The sequence below is a fragment of the Chroicocephalus ridibundus genome, chromosome 7 (genome assembly GCF_963924245.1).
Source record: "Chroicocephalus ridibundus chromosome 7, bChrRid1.1, whole genome shotgun sequence".
NCBI lineage: Eukaryota > Metazoa > Chordata > Aves > Charadriiformes > Laridae > Chroicocephalus > Chroicocephalus ridibundus.
In genome coordinates this window covers 52,339,065-52,354,326 of record NC_086290.1, presented here as the reverse complement: position 1 = coordinate 52,354,326, position 15,262 = coordinate 52,339,065, and the positions used below count along the sequence as shown (strand labels likewise).

Below are 15,262 nucleotides of genomic sequence, written 5' to 3'. Positions count from 1 at the left end.
TGTAAGACTCTTTGATGAAGGACTACACTAAAATCAAAATATATAGCTGATATACCCGATCCACATGCTTGTTGATGTTTTCAGAGATATAAATAAAGTTCTGAGTCATGATTTCCACCTAAAAACTGTACTAGTGCTCCTCCACAGTCATGGTTTATCTATGCGTCTGTTATTTGATTTTGCTATTATTTTTGCCAACACGTTTGCCAAATAATGTAGATTGTTTGTGCAGTTCCCAAGATGACTCCTGAAGCCTTTTCAACTGGCTGGTATAACGCTAACTACTTCCTATTTCTTTGATACAGAAGCTGACTAAAGCAATAAATACTGTTCTGTATCTCAAATTCTTTCAGGACTCTCCGGTTTACAGCATCTTGTCCTGGGACTTTGTCGCTGCTCAGTTTATCAGTATGCCTCTATCTAGAAACAAGGAGAAGCACAAATTCTTAGAAACAGAACACCTATATCTATTTGATTGCAATATTTCCCAGTCCTGTAGATTTTTCTTTTCCGCTCTTTGAAGACGTACTGTCTTTCTGCATAAATGAAACCTACCAGATGGATGATTCTGGAGTATAAATACATAAATAATAAACAGTTTTCCCTTCTTCTGCAACTCAAGTTTTATTTTAAATTCCAATTTTGGACTCCATTAGTCTGTAGTACGGTTAACGCACCATTAGCACTGCTCTTGGACACATTTAATGCATTTTCAATCTGAAATAGTGAGCTTTCCTTGGATAACAACAGAATCTGATACGTTCCAGAAAAGCAGCTACCCTGGATACAGCCACGCTGCTTTGAAGTAGCTTTTCCATTTTTACCACTTAGGAAAAGAAACATTAGCACCTGGAAAGACTTTTTGGTTGGGAGAGACTTTGAATGATGATTTGCCTTTTGACTGTTTTTACAATTGGATTTTTCTTCTGCGAGGAGGCCAGACTGGAAAGATTTACTATCATCACACTGTACACAAGGGAACTTTAAATTTTTCAAGGGACAGTTGCACAGATAAGTACTGAACTCCTTCTGACAGCTTTTAAAGGAACAGCGACCTATTCATGGTACATAACCCTCAGCAACTCATCCACTTCAGTAAAACTCTTTTTTGATATAATAATTATACCCACATGCTACAAGAAGACCGGGGTTAAAAAAACCACTACCATCCTTTACTACTTTAAACATTTACACCATCAAAATATCCTCCTCGTTATTAGACTAGTTGTGGTACTAAAGGTGTTTGTTCAGTAGTACTAGTTTCCTTCTGTAGTCGTTGATGTTCAGATTTTGATCGTACAATGACAAACAAACTTCTATCTAACAAAACCCTTGTGGCTTCTAAGGTTGGGGTTTTTTCTGTCTTTTTCTCCCCGCCAACCTCCAACACTGCTACCTTCCCTTAGTTGCATGAGTTCAATACATGCCCATATTCTTTTGTGGTCTTCACGTAGGCAAGCGTGCTGGCTACTGCCATACCAAACAAGCACATAAAATGTACCATTCTGATGTTTTGTTTTGTTCTTAATGATTTGCGTTATTGTGGCACCTTCCTTACTGAGGATAAACAATTCCAGCAAGGAAATTCCCAAAGAAATGCAGCAAATTCTCCATTCAGGAATCATATTCCACAACTTCCATAAGGTACCTCAAGACACACAATGGCTAGGAACAGCAATAGCTGGGTGGAAGGAGGCATCAAAGCAAGCAGCACGATCACGGACTTTGACCAACGTCACTGCATTAGAGTCTCACATCAGGAGTGCCAAGGGATCATCAAAATCCTCATGTAGGATCCCAAGGTTTCTCTTCTGTCTTAAAAAGATACAGTAAACTACTGTGTCTGGGAGAGATGAAGATCTAAAGTTAATTCAGAAAAATTTGAACTCACGATTCTATGGAAACAAGTTATTTTCAACCTGATGCTCAGCCTTCTAAGCCATTTTCTCTCAGAAATTAGGTGACATTATCCCAACTAAGAGATGCTGCTTTGTTATTTGACTCACAGGAACGTTATTTCCTGCAAACCACAGAGTGTACACTAGGAATTTGGGTGTGCAGGAAGGCAATATTATCTGACAAAGCAACAGAACACGAAGAAGAGAGACAAACTCTTTAGTGCTCTGTACTGTTTAAACTCTCGATGATCCCATTTTTCCATCTGTAGGTAGAAGATAGAGGATTCCAATGATTCCTGCTCACCCTCATCACAACTGAAAGAAGCTTAAATGATTTCAGATGCAAAATGTTTTGAGCTTCTTAAATGAAAGCCACCGGAGAAGCCTACTGTCACTCTCAAACTGAAATATTACTCGAGAAACAGAGAACCGAAGCTATGATTACAGCAAAGTAAAAATAATAAAATCAGGGAGCACATTCATCAGAAATTATATTAATTACCAAAATTTCACATGCCCTAACACAGGAAGATTATGTAGTAACTACCCTTACCTTTTATTGCAATGCAGATCATAAATAGGAGTTTTGAACTGTATGGACTTGACCATCTCTCCTGTTCGCAAAGAATAAAGGTCCACGCAGCAGTAAGGTGGGCTTGTACTGAAATGAATAAAGAGAGAACTTAAAGGACAGGAAGACTTTTTTGTAAAAATATTTTTTAAATTATTTCATCCTCCCTACATTCTTTAGCACGCTAAATGAAAAATCCAGCAATATGAGCAGAATGCTGGAGAACAAAAGGGTCAATATAAGCCTTCTACACTAAGGGAAGGTGTGATTAAAACTGAATTACGATGTCCACAATGGTCAAGAACTTATACTGTGCAACTAATTATCAAGCACTTAATTTCCTTTCTCACAAATCAGACTTTGGAACATGAGATCAGATCTGACCAGCAAAATACAAGCCAGTTGATAGGCACGCAGTTTTAGGCTACACTCTAGCCATTTAAAAACTATTCCGCAGAGTAACGCTTTTCTAAAGGGAGTACTTACTGACCTCTACGCAACAGCTGAATCATTTGACTTGATTTGATAGAGACACATTACACAGAATTTACATTACGTCTCTGACGGACTTTTGTTTGAACTATATAGATCTTTTCAACTGCTCTGTGTCACTTTTATCATTTTAATATAAATAAAACTCTAAGGCTGTTTCTTAATAAAAAGGCTTGCTTTCTTTTGAGAGGGAGAAAGTGCTGAGTGTTCCGATAGGGTTGAGGAAGGTAGTGGTGGAAACCATTTTACAAGCTGAGGAGAGGCTTTGATGTGGCAGTTCTTTTCCATAACACCTTTTTTCCCCTCCAAGAACACATTAAAATGTTGGCTACTTCTAGGTCAACGAATATGAAGCAGCACAAATTGCCAGCTGTACAAACATATACTAAGTATTGGTAAAGGAGGGTGTCTCCCCTTGCCCATATCTGTTTTATTTTACAGAGTTTAACACAATCCCTGACACAACACTTGCTTGTCTTTCGGAGCTGCTCAAGCTGCTCGAGAATTTTCTGAAGAACTGGAGTACAAGCGCCGACCATTTACCTCAAATGCCTCAAGATAACAAAAAGGTACATATAATAGAGAAACAATATACAATATATGCACAGAAAGACAACTGTCAAAGAAATAATAGAAAAAATAACTTTTGACATTTTGCCTACTGAAATTCTTCCCAAAATACACATTTTTCTAGGCGCATACCAAGGCTAATAACTAGAGGGTGCTATTTATTACTTTTAAGCACTTCAAAGGCCCTTCAAAAACACTTTCAAAACAGTAAAACCCAAGTCTAGTTACTTTACATTAGAGGCTCATTGCTGCTAGGAAAGGCAGAAAACCACAGCGAGGTCTACGTAAAAACTTTTTTGGAGTTAAGTACATTTATTACCTACAGGAAATTATTATTTTGATAAAAGGGTACACAGATTCTTATTTCACAACAGAAATCAAAGAAGTTGATATAGCTAAAATCATATTAGCATAATTGATATCAATTACTATTTCCATGTAAGTGCTGAAGAGTTCCATCTTGACTTGGCACATAGCTAACTACGTAACTACCACTCAAGAGTATGTACCTTCTAATACGTTTTGCACCAACAAAATTATGGGTAATAATCCTGTCACTCAAATGAACAATTTTTGTTATGTCATACCTTTCTTTTGGCTGATCGTGGTAAGACCGTTCTACCAATGCTTTTTTAAGCTGCACTGGCCAAAAACCAGTAACTAGAGTTCAAGTGCTAATGATCAAGCAGTAGTGTGGACTAGGTCAGACGTACTCTGAAATTCTATCTGGCTCCAATTCAAAAGCCCTCTTTCCAAATGTTATCTTTCTTTTCATTCCATGGTACACTGTGATCCAGGCTCAGAAAATAATATGCATGTTTGGTTTTTATTATTTTCTGAAATAAAAAGACATGGTCATACACATTTGAGGATGTCCTGTGACCTGATCAGCAAAACCAAATGGCAGTCGTCAGAAAAAGTCACACTTTTAGTCCCTTCTTGTTCCACACCAACTCAGCATTATCATGAGTCTTCACACAGCCGACAATGCTTTCCCGGAAAAGTCCCATTTTTTGGCGAAGTGCTTTACCCACCAACTATGACACAAAAGGGTGGAAGCACAAGGGCTCGCTCTTTCTTTGGCAATCTTGTCAAAGGTGGAAACTTAAAAAAAAAAACCTGTTTAATTCACTAGAAAAGACTTCTCTCTTTACCATTTCTTTCTGGTTACTTTAGTGCCTCCCCCTGTTAAAAGTAATGACTGTTACGAACCTCATTTGCTACTGAGCACTCTCAATTCATGAGACACAAGAGTTATTAAATTAGCATAATTCACAAATTCTACTCCAAAAGCTGAGTACCTAAAAGAGGAAGGATCCAATGTTGAGATCCATAATGTCAAGTTCTTTTTTGATCAGGCCTCAGTAACAACTCAATAACATGTTTTCAACTTGTTGGCAAAAAAAAAAAAAAAAATCAACGATTTTAATTTAGTTCTTCAACAGAACCCCACACAGTAAGGATTCTCAAACACTGCAAAACTTCATTTCTTTTCCAAAGACATTATTTCTCAACCATTCTAAAAGCATGAGCCTTTTGAATGGTCTTTGTTTACCCTCCTTTATAACTCCTCAGCTAGCAGCAAGATCAATTCTTCTATATCAGGAGAACGAGGATAACAGACACAGATCTAAGGAATCATTTCTCTGTCATGGCACTTAAGGAATAATGGGAGTGCCTCGATTAGCCTACACTACTGACAAGCAGCAATAAGAGCTATCCTTCCCTCCTCATTTCAGTAATGTCAAAATCTCAGCCTCAGTGGTTCTGTGCACTTTCCTTTCCTGACATGCGATGGATTTTATATTAACCCATTTTAACGAATTAAATCAACAGAAAAATGACACTTTGTCCTTTCTTTCTCCTCTAGAGGGAATTCTCCCCCAGGTTAATTCACCAAAAGGGCTCAGTGAAAGCACGAACACAAGAAAGGAAGCAGAAGCACGTGAATTGAGCAATAGAAGCAGTGCAATAGGGCTGTAAAGCGAGGACTGACTTGCCAGCACAGACCTGCAGATCCAGGCAGCTTTTCCTGACCCTTTGTGACCTCCACTGAACTAGTCCCAGTTCCCAGTCTTCTTCAGATAGGGAATTCAGGGATTTCTATGGCCCACATTGCAGAGGAAGTCAGACTCAATTAACAGTGTTCCCTTTACATTCTTCAAATTAAAAATCTGGACTGGATATGCTTTTAGAAGCTACCACATCGCAGGAAGACTTACACTAAGCAAGATGACTCATTTAAATACACAAAAAGTTACTGTGTTCAGTGAGACAATGCATCATTATTGATTAATATCCTGGAGTCCTTTGCAGGGTCTCTAGAAGATTTACTTAGGCATAATGCTTTGTTCTTAACAACTTCCGTCACTAAATTATCAAAACAAATACACAATTAAATATTAAATGTTCAAAATGACACCACCTATGAGAATGAAAAAAATAACATTAAGTGTAATCAACGTAAGTATACTTAAATTTCAGCTACAAAACCAGAAGTAACCAAACTACCATGGGACACCACCAAAACCACCACAAATTGCAAGACGGAGCCCCACAAACTTGCAAAATATCTCTTGACAGTCGGAAGTTCTCGAAACCTTAGAAATGTATGAAACTAAAATTACCGCATCTTGTGCTGTTTCAGGAATAGACTAACTAACATTAATTTCATCAGAGGATCATACAGACACTGGAAGTAAAAGTGCCAGAAATATAGCAGTTGATGGCCTACCCTAGGCTCTGCTAACAAACTGCTGTCTTTTGGGAGAAAATAAAGCAAGGAGACTTCTAGCTACGAAGCTTTTCTTCTGAGACACTGCAGGTTCACACAAGTCTCGATGAGAAGGGCTCCGATCACATTCAGCGGACCAGCGATGGTTGTGTAAAGGGGAGAGATTAAGACAGGAACCTGAAAACACTTGGGGTTTGCAATTTGGGAAGAACATTGAGTCTGTCACAAATATAATTCTCGCAAATTATTCTCACAGATTATTGACGAATTTTTGTTATGTATCTTGGTTGTTAAAATAGCTGCTTAATGCAGAGATATCAACAACTTCTTTAAAGGCAATGGGCACAAATTCAGCAACAACCTCCAAATGTTAGCATTAATAAATATACAAATACAGCCAGACTCTTGTGTCGTCTTCCATTTGACTGTTACAGTACAGGGACAGGAGAAAAATAACAGATGCCTCGTACAGCTGGCACTTGACTACATCTGTGCTGATGCATCACGACATAACTATCACCTCTTCACAGATTTGCTAGCAATGAGTCACACCATTTATAGAAGCTCTGTGTAAAATGTTTGCACACAGGGACAAACATACTGTACAAAACACACACACTTTTTACACGGGGAAAAAAAAAAGGAAAGATTGATGGAACCAACCCGAGGCCCAAGTTTTCTGTGCCTAGAAAGGTTTTCCTTTGCCTGCTCACAAGTGTTTATTTTCCTCCCTGCTGCCTCTCCTCACTCTGCCACGTGATGACCAACATCCCCCTCAAAGAGAGAATGGACATCAATGACAGAATGGCCTCATGAGTCCAGATTTAAAAAAAATATATATTTGAGAGGCATAAAACAGAAAGAGAGCTTTTGCTGAAAAAGCTGACCACCAGGCCTTTATGTGAGGCATTTTGCAGTAAATTGTGACATTTAAAAAAATTACTTCAGGATGGAAGCTGTTTGGCCAACAAAGCCATCATTATATATTTTATATCGGCTTCACAAAAGACATGGGTAGAATCTTTAGAAAAAGACATCAAGGGAGGCATCTCTATCTACCTACTTTTTTACTCTACATGTATACAACATAAGCTTGATGAGATACACAATGATGTCACTTCGGAACAGTGAGAGAAGTTATGGCATCTTAACACAGTTTAGGTAGTAATAAAATTGCTAGAACAATAATTACAACCTTCATTAGGGAAAAGTATACAGGTATACAGGACATTGTTACAGTAAAAATATTTTCTATCACCTATACTCCTTTACACAGGCTCTGCAAATTTATTTTGGAAAACAGTCAATTAATTGCTATTGTGTTAATGTGTTAAAATGACAAAATGAATGCAAACTTTAGAAAAAGGTGAAATTGTATCAAATTATCAATGAAATCACATAAAGAGATCACGCAGACTGATACAACAAATATAGAAAAAACCCTATCACTTCTCAAGAACATGACATTAGAGGGGTTCTAAGCAATATCAGTGTTACAAACAGGCTACCAAAGCTTGCCGGAAAAAGCTGTTCCAAAAATTAGTTAACCTCAGGATTTGTCGATTCAGTCGTGATGCCTCGCTGTCCTTTAGTAAAGGCAATATAGCTTCCCGCAGGCAATCACTGCAGCGTTCTCTACTGGAATCTCTTTTCGGTAACTTGACTTCATGTGATGGAAGAAGGGAAATAGCTTATTTCCAGCTGCTGTGTATGAATTGATCCTCGTCTCAGGTGCCACGCCGCAACATGCTGCATGTCCCTCTCGCCTGTTGAAACTGCATTACCATGAGCTCCATCTTTCTCTAATTACACAAAGAATTACATTACATCTGCCTTGTTCCATAGCTTTACAAGGCAGTTTCTTTCTATATTTACTCAGGACAAATGTTGCACATATTAGCAGCAGGTTTTCTGTAGTAATGATCCCTTTCTTTCTCTTTTATATTTTCCACATTAAAAAAAAAATAAATTTCTTCTTCTTCCATCACATAATTCCCTTCCTAATGGGCATGGCAACAGAAAGAGCTTTCTATAATGAAAATAAAACCTTCCACTCATCAGTGTACTTGATCTAACATACAACAAAAAAGTCTTCCATTTAATCCCTATTCCAGTTTTGATACTTACAGGTATTATCTAGGAAGTTATTTAAACAACATTGAACAAATTCATATTACAATTTGATGGAACTGGGCTGTGAAACTGTATGAGTTACTGCACAGTACACAGAAGCAGCCTAATAAAACCTCTACTGACCTCTACAGAACAATGCCCACCACCCACTGAAGCTAGACACAAAAAAAAAAAAAAAAAAAAAGACAAAAGTGACAGAAAATGCCTTGCTAAATATAGCTAATTTGTTTTATTAAAGACTAAAATTGTTTTGGTTCTTGCAGCAACTAGAGAACACTGCTTCCTAGCAGCTAGAAAATGCTGCTTCCATACCTTGGAGGCCAAATCTCCCTGTCCTTACGCACATGAGTACCAACTGATAGAAAAAGTGACACATCCACACGTTGGAATTACATTCCCTGGGAAATCTAGTAACATTTAAACCTAGAGAAGCTTCAAGCCTTCTAGCACACGTTATGCACATCAGTGAATTTAACAGCGATCACTAGATGAACTTCAGACAGCAGCTTATGTACTTCCAGTCAAAAGCAATTTGACTTTTACCATACAGTCATGTAGTCACCACCACTTTACATAAAAGTAAAATGATGAATTAAAAAAAAAAATCTGGCAATTATTCTGGCATGATTTGTCTGTTATCTTTAAAGTTTTGTTTCACAACAAAAAAAGCTCTGTTTTAATTTCAGTGTTTCAAAATTAGGTCAGGTGACTGGTTTCATTATTCTATTCTGAAGTACAAATTAGTTTTCAAAACCATAACCTTTCACTGTTTCTAAAAAAATATAATCACTAGCCTACATCTGTTACTGCACTGCAAGTTCCCAGACTGACTTTCCATTCTACTACGGCCACGCGAGTACCACTTTTCATTATTCTCATATGTTTCTTTCTTTATTCTTTAAACACCGCTGCAGAAAAAGCTTTCATTAAGAATTTCACCATCTAGTCCCCTAGAACTCCTTGGCTCTTCGCATCAAAACTTTCCACAACGAAAGCTTGAAAACTCAACTCTAAGTAATTTTCTTACTCTCATTCGTGGTACTTAACAGATTTATTCAATATCAGGAAAAGCAGAGTAAGATTTCTGAGAAAGTGACACTTCCCCCAAAATATGCGTGTAGCAGTGAAACACAAAGCAGCAGAGACGTTTTAAGTGTACCACAAATTGCAAAAAACATGGAAGCACTTAGTTTTAAATAAGAAAAACCTGTACTGGTCTTAGACACATGTTACTAAATCTAATCTTTTAAATACAAGAGGGGACATTATTTGATACAGCACTAAAATATTCATGTTAATACCAAGAGATACAAACTTCACTCTCGTACCTTCCTCAGCTATTTTGACCAAGTCTGTAAGTCTGGTAAAAAACATTCCATCTGATTCTCTCACCTCTCCATCCCGGTAGTCTCACAGGCATATAACAAAAATATTTTCAAAAAGTCATCAACTCAGCAGAAACCATTTTGCTACAGGTAACTGTAAAAAAGTTACAAGCCTCAGCCTGAATAACAAAAAAAAAAAAAAAAGACATACCAAAAGAAAACCACATTGTTTGCTCATGTGTGGAAAGAAAAAAGATGGAAATGGTGTGATTGTGCCAAAAGAACCACTAGACAAGAGGCACTACAGCCACCTCTGTGTACAATGTGCAAGTAAACAACTAATTTTTTGAACAATGGAAATAGACAAAAGGTGAACTACCAGGCTTCAGTTCCTGTCCAACGTTACATCAGGCAGGCAGAACAGATGCAAAGAAGGGGAATAAAAGTACCACTCCTTTCAAAGCTTCCCACGAAGATTCTTGAAAAAGATCAAAACAGTATCTAAAGCGTTGATCCCTACAGCTTAGCACAGCCGGTATTTAAAAACTCCTTCTACTCTTCTGATTTCGGGGTCAGTAGTATTTTGTTTCTGTAATTGTGGTCCTTTCTGCACCGCGCAGAGCCCAGCTGTCAGAAGGCCTCGGGACAGGCTGGTCTTCGTCCCCGCACATGACGAGGTCATGGTCTGCGAGAGCCCGAGGCCAACAGTGCTCTGCTGGCCCTGGAGGCTGGAAACCACCGCAGGAGAACCATCGGTATCTTCTTTTTCTGCCTCTGCAGTGACAAATATCTCTATCCTCAGATGAAAATAACTATCTTTCGCTGCAAGGTGTGGTACTACTGTATAACAAGCCTTTCCTGCTTACAGGCAAATTTATATGATCATAACTAGCTGCCCTGGTACAAAATAATTCTACAAGTTATAGAAGACAAATGTGTTAAGCAACCATGTTATGTCCTATCTATTTAAGCCAAAGTTATGTCCCTTTTGTCTTTGGCAAAAGTGATTCTTAAAGAAGCTAAACTTCATTAAAAGGCAAAATTGCAACTAAATGAATTATGTTGTCATATGATTACAAGCTTTGTAACACTGTTCAAAGGATACCTAATGGTAATAGCACATTAAAATAATCTTACTGTAAAGCAAGTACATTCTTTGCCTTATTCTTCATGTCTATCCTCATGTATATGTTTCCACCTGGCTTTTTAAAATGTTCTTCCCAGTCCTGTACACATTGTGCTTTTCAAGGGCAATCACATATATTTTTTATATTCTATTAACATTTTATCAATTAAAGAGCTATGGTAAAAGATACTTAGCTTTAGGAAAACACTGTGCAACAGCATACCTTTGGAAGACATTTAAGAACTTTTAATAAAAAGCCAATTTCATGCCAGTGAATTGCTATGCTGTTTACTTCTATAGTCCGTATGGATAGCTCAGGTAATGAATTAACTTAATATCTGGAATTCACTGATTATGAGGAGAAAAAAAAATACTTTGTTCTCTGTCTACACATATTTCATTCTCTGTTCTATTACAGAAGATTACAAGCCTCAGTTTCTTCCATCAGATCCCCTTTTTAATTTAAAAAAAAAATAAAATTGCTGTTGGCTTACAAGCCGGCTTCTTCTCTACTGTGTTATCCTTATTTATCGGTTCACTAGCTGATATTTGCTGTCGAGAGCGTTAGATATACAGACTCCTGTGAAGCTGCTCTAATTACCATCCCATGAATCAGTTGTCAAGTGCTGCTTGTAAGTGGCGAGGCCAGCGCTCCCCTCCAGGAGATCAAGTGCATCCACTTATCCTAACAACGGAGCAGAATGTACATACTACACACATGCACCACAAATAGCATTTATCACAGTGGCACCAACATACGAGACACTTCACAAAAACACACAGCAAGAAAAGCCCTAATTCAAAAGGTTTATTATCCAAAAAGCACTAGAGGAAGAACACGGGTGGTGGGGGGAAAAGAAGGAGACGGTGTTGCATTAATAATGCAGCAAGCAAGATGCTGGAACACAGTGTTTAATACTGACTCATCACCAGACTGGACATCCAAACTTTAGCAGACAATACAGAAGTCTCATACCCGTGAAAAAGAGTCGCCAGCCCATTTTTAAAGTTCAGATCTGAGAATTTCAGACACATTTCACACGCTCAAAGCGAAGTACTGTGGGCCCAATCTGCAGTTATGTTGAATTGTATAGTTCCAGACGTTGCTATTTCTTTTTAAAAGGTGTCAAAAGAAGCCCTTGGTTACAAGCCCTATAGAGAAAGTTTTCCCTTAAATATATTTAAGAATGTTCCATCTTATTGATAAGTACAAAATGATTACATACAAGAAGTTCAATCAGAAAAAAAATAATCTAGTATCAGCAAGTTATCTGGAAATTAATATAGCTTTCTGTATCAGAAAACCTGCATACTGCTCTTTTAGTATATTACACAGCATCTTTTTATTTAAAGAGATCAGAATACATAAAAATTATCACCAAAGAAATAAGCTTCCAAAACAAAACAGAACACACCTACTGGATTTCAAACTGTTCTCAGTATAATCTGAAAGTGAAACACGGCTACAGTTACTTATGCTACTAAGAGATAAATATGGAAAAAGACAGGGATGGGAACAAAGCTTTAATATAAAATGAGTATCCACAAAAAAGCTACTTCAAGTTTTGTTGGTTTTTGTTCAGTTGTTTTTTTCCCCCCAAACAAATGAAAATATAACATTAAAAACAGATAGATGGCTGTAGGGAGATCTACCACTCTATAAATGTGCTTTGCACATTCATTTAAAAAACCCAAACTAGTATAAAGATTAATTAATTGTTCCTAACATTTTACTTAGAATTGAAAGATCAAAACAAGGATAATTATGATTAAGACATGTTTCTAGGCGCAGAAAGCAGTAACTCTCATCAGAAAATATAAAAAAAGTCTACCAAGCATTTATAGGTGACACAATAAGATTATCCGAATTGAGACCCCATTACACGGAACTTCGCTTTCAAGCATTTTCAGGATATTCATTCATGTAATTTTATGATGTTTTTCTTGTACAATGAATACAAATGCAGATACATGGACTCCTGCCATCCCTTCCTATTTGCACTCATACTTAACCATGGGTCAAGGCAAGCTATTTCCACTCTCCGGTTCGTACAGTATCATACCCTAAACTTGTCATTAGCTGGGTACTGCCAGAAAGAGACTTCTCTGTGCAGCCTCTACAACAACGATCCACCTGGTTCCTAAAGTTTATCGTAGCTCTGTCAGCAGAAAAGATGCAGCAGAATGCCTGTGATGCAGGGCACAGGAAGAGACCCCGTTATTGAGCAAGACGACAATTCTATGTTAAATAAATGAAGATCAAAACATTCATTTCAATATAGTAAGAAGCCATCCTACTGAGGGGCAATGCAGATTCCTCACCAGTTTTGCACATTGCTATTGTCTGCAACTTGGGGTGAAGATTGTGAGTAACCTCATTGTATCAGCAATCGCATACCACAGTTCATGGCAGGCAAAACTCCTGATCCAACACACAATGAAAAGTTGTTTCCTCTCACGGGCTGTATGGGGGAAGAATCTGAAAATACAAATTTTCTTGACAATCCTGTACATCAACAAGAGGAAAACTGAAGACTAGGTTTTATCAACATATTGGTATTATCCTAGCAGATACTACAAGAACAGTACCATCAGTTCAAGGAGAAAAGTAAAAGGGAAGGGGAATCCTTCAAAATAGTAAAATGCTTGGCAAACTCCAAATTACTCTTCAGTTTTGGCAGCAGATGGCTCTTCCCCCATTCTGCATTCCCAGCAGTACGTAACATGTTTCTACTATTGTGTTTTCTGCCCATAACAAGATTACTCCTTCTCGTCATCAGAAGAGACTTTCTGGATTTGGGTTTTGGGTTTGTTTTTTTTTAAATTTCCAAATGCATGAAGCTAAACGAAGCCATACAACAGCCCACAACCTACCTCCACGTACCGCAGCCTGTCGTACCACGCTGCTTCGTTCCGTGGCATGTGGCAGGCCTGTCGCTGAAGTGTAAAATATCGCACAAGCTGGCTTTTCAGCTGTGGCACGCTTTTACAGAGAGAGTAGAGCGCGACACGTTTTCCACTTCACCGAGACATACCACATGCTACAAAACATAGCTGTCCCATCATATTTGGAGTTAGTTAATATAGGAAGATTAGCGGCATCTCAAGAGATTTGTTTATCTACAAGGTTTACTTGAGTGTAGCTCTCACTGAGGAAAAGTACATCTGGAGCTCCACCTTTCAGATCAGAATCATTTTTTCTGGTATATTCTGAACTAGATTTTGTTCTTGTGTGTAACCGAACAGTCCTTTTGTACAGAATTATGAACCTGCACCAGCTATCTTTGATCATATGAACATATGCTTAACTGGAAAAGTTTCTGTGAATCCTGGAGAGCGTGAGCCAAGATTAACTTCTGAGTAGAATAAAACTGCATTTCTGTCATACCTCTATCAAAGATTAATACGTCTATGATCAGCTGATTAAGCTTACAATCTGGTAGATATATTTCCTCCAAAAATATAGAATGAAATAAATATAAGAACTGTCTTGTCCTTCTTCTTGCTGTAAAACAAAGCAGAACTCACCACTGAAATACACACATACAATTTGTGTTGTAATAAGCGCTACACGGATCTCCAAGATCATACAAGCTGGGCCAAAACCAAAAATATATAAACTTTTTGCATATCAAGAGACAGACACGTGTCACAGCTTAACAGAAAAATATCATATTTCTGGGAGCACAAGTCTGAGAGAAAATTGATACTATAATATCCCAGCTCCAGCCAAATTTCACCAAGCACATGCGGAACCCTGAGAGAGCATTTTGTGGAGCCGCTTACAGCTTTGCAGTCACAGCAATATGTGACTGTCAATATGTGTAAAACTCCAAATACCAAAGTTTTTTTCTTCATTCAAGGCATTATTTATTGACAGCACTTTCTGATCAACAGCATATCAGAAGACAGAACAGTTAATACAGATGGCCGTTGATTATTCCAGCATATGCACACTAACTCTGTATATTTGAGGCATTATTTGTCACATTATAAACAAAGCCAGAATTCTACCAAAAGCAAAAAACAACCTGAACTGAGTCAACAGAACTCATTCTTCTGAAGTGCACTATAAAGCTTCTTCAATAACACAAACCAAATCTTTGCGGAGCTACCGTGTCCCGTTCCTCTGCAGTCTGTGCGTATTAAAGGGCCCAGCTTGTGTGTGGCTGAATACTCAATAATCAATATTTAAAAGGTGTTTTTACCTGCAACTGCTAATATGGCAAAAGTATTATGAAGGACTAAATATTTTATCCTGTTGATTCTTGTAACAAATCTCTTTAGGTTTCTGATTTTTTTTTTTCTTTTCTGTGCTCTGCCTTATGATTCATGGCTCTGACAGGCCTGCTGGCATCTTCTCATCTCGCATGTAATCACCTCCAACAAAGGACAAATTAAGCCAGCAGCCTG

The 15,262-nt window shown here is 37.8% G+C and overlaps 1 protein-coding gene across 13 annotated transcripts in view; it reads right to left on the bottom strand.

The window, feature by feature from the left end:
• The window catches only part of BCAS3 (BCAS3 microtubule associated cell migration factor), a 364,497-nt gene that overhangs the window by 311,272 nt on the left and 37,963 nt on the right, over positions 1 to 15,262 (bottom strand). For all 13 annotated transcript variants that reach the window (XM_063342644.1, XM_063342645.1, XM_063342646.1 and 10 more), the window contains one exon: positions 2,452 to 2,559. In XM_063342644.1, the coding sequence (XP_063198714.1) occupies positions 2,452 to 2,559 (108 nt within the window). The remainder of the gene's footprint in view (positions 1 to 2,451; positions 2,560 to 15,262) is intronic.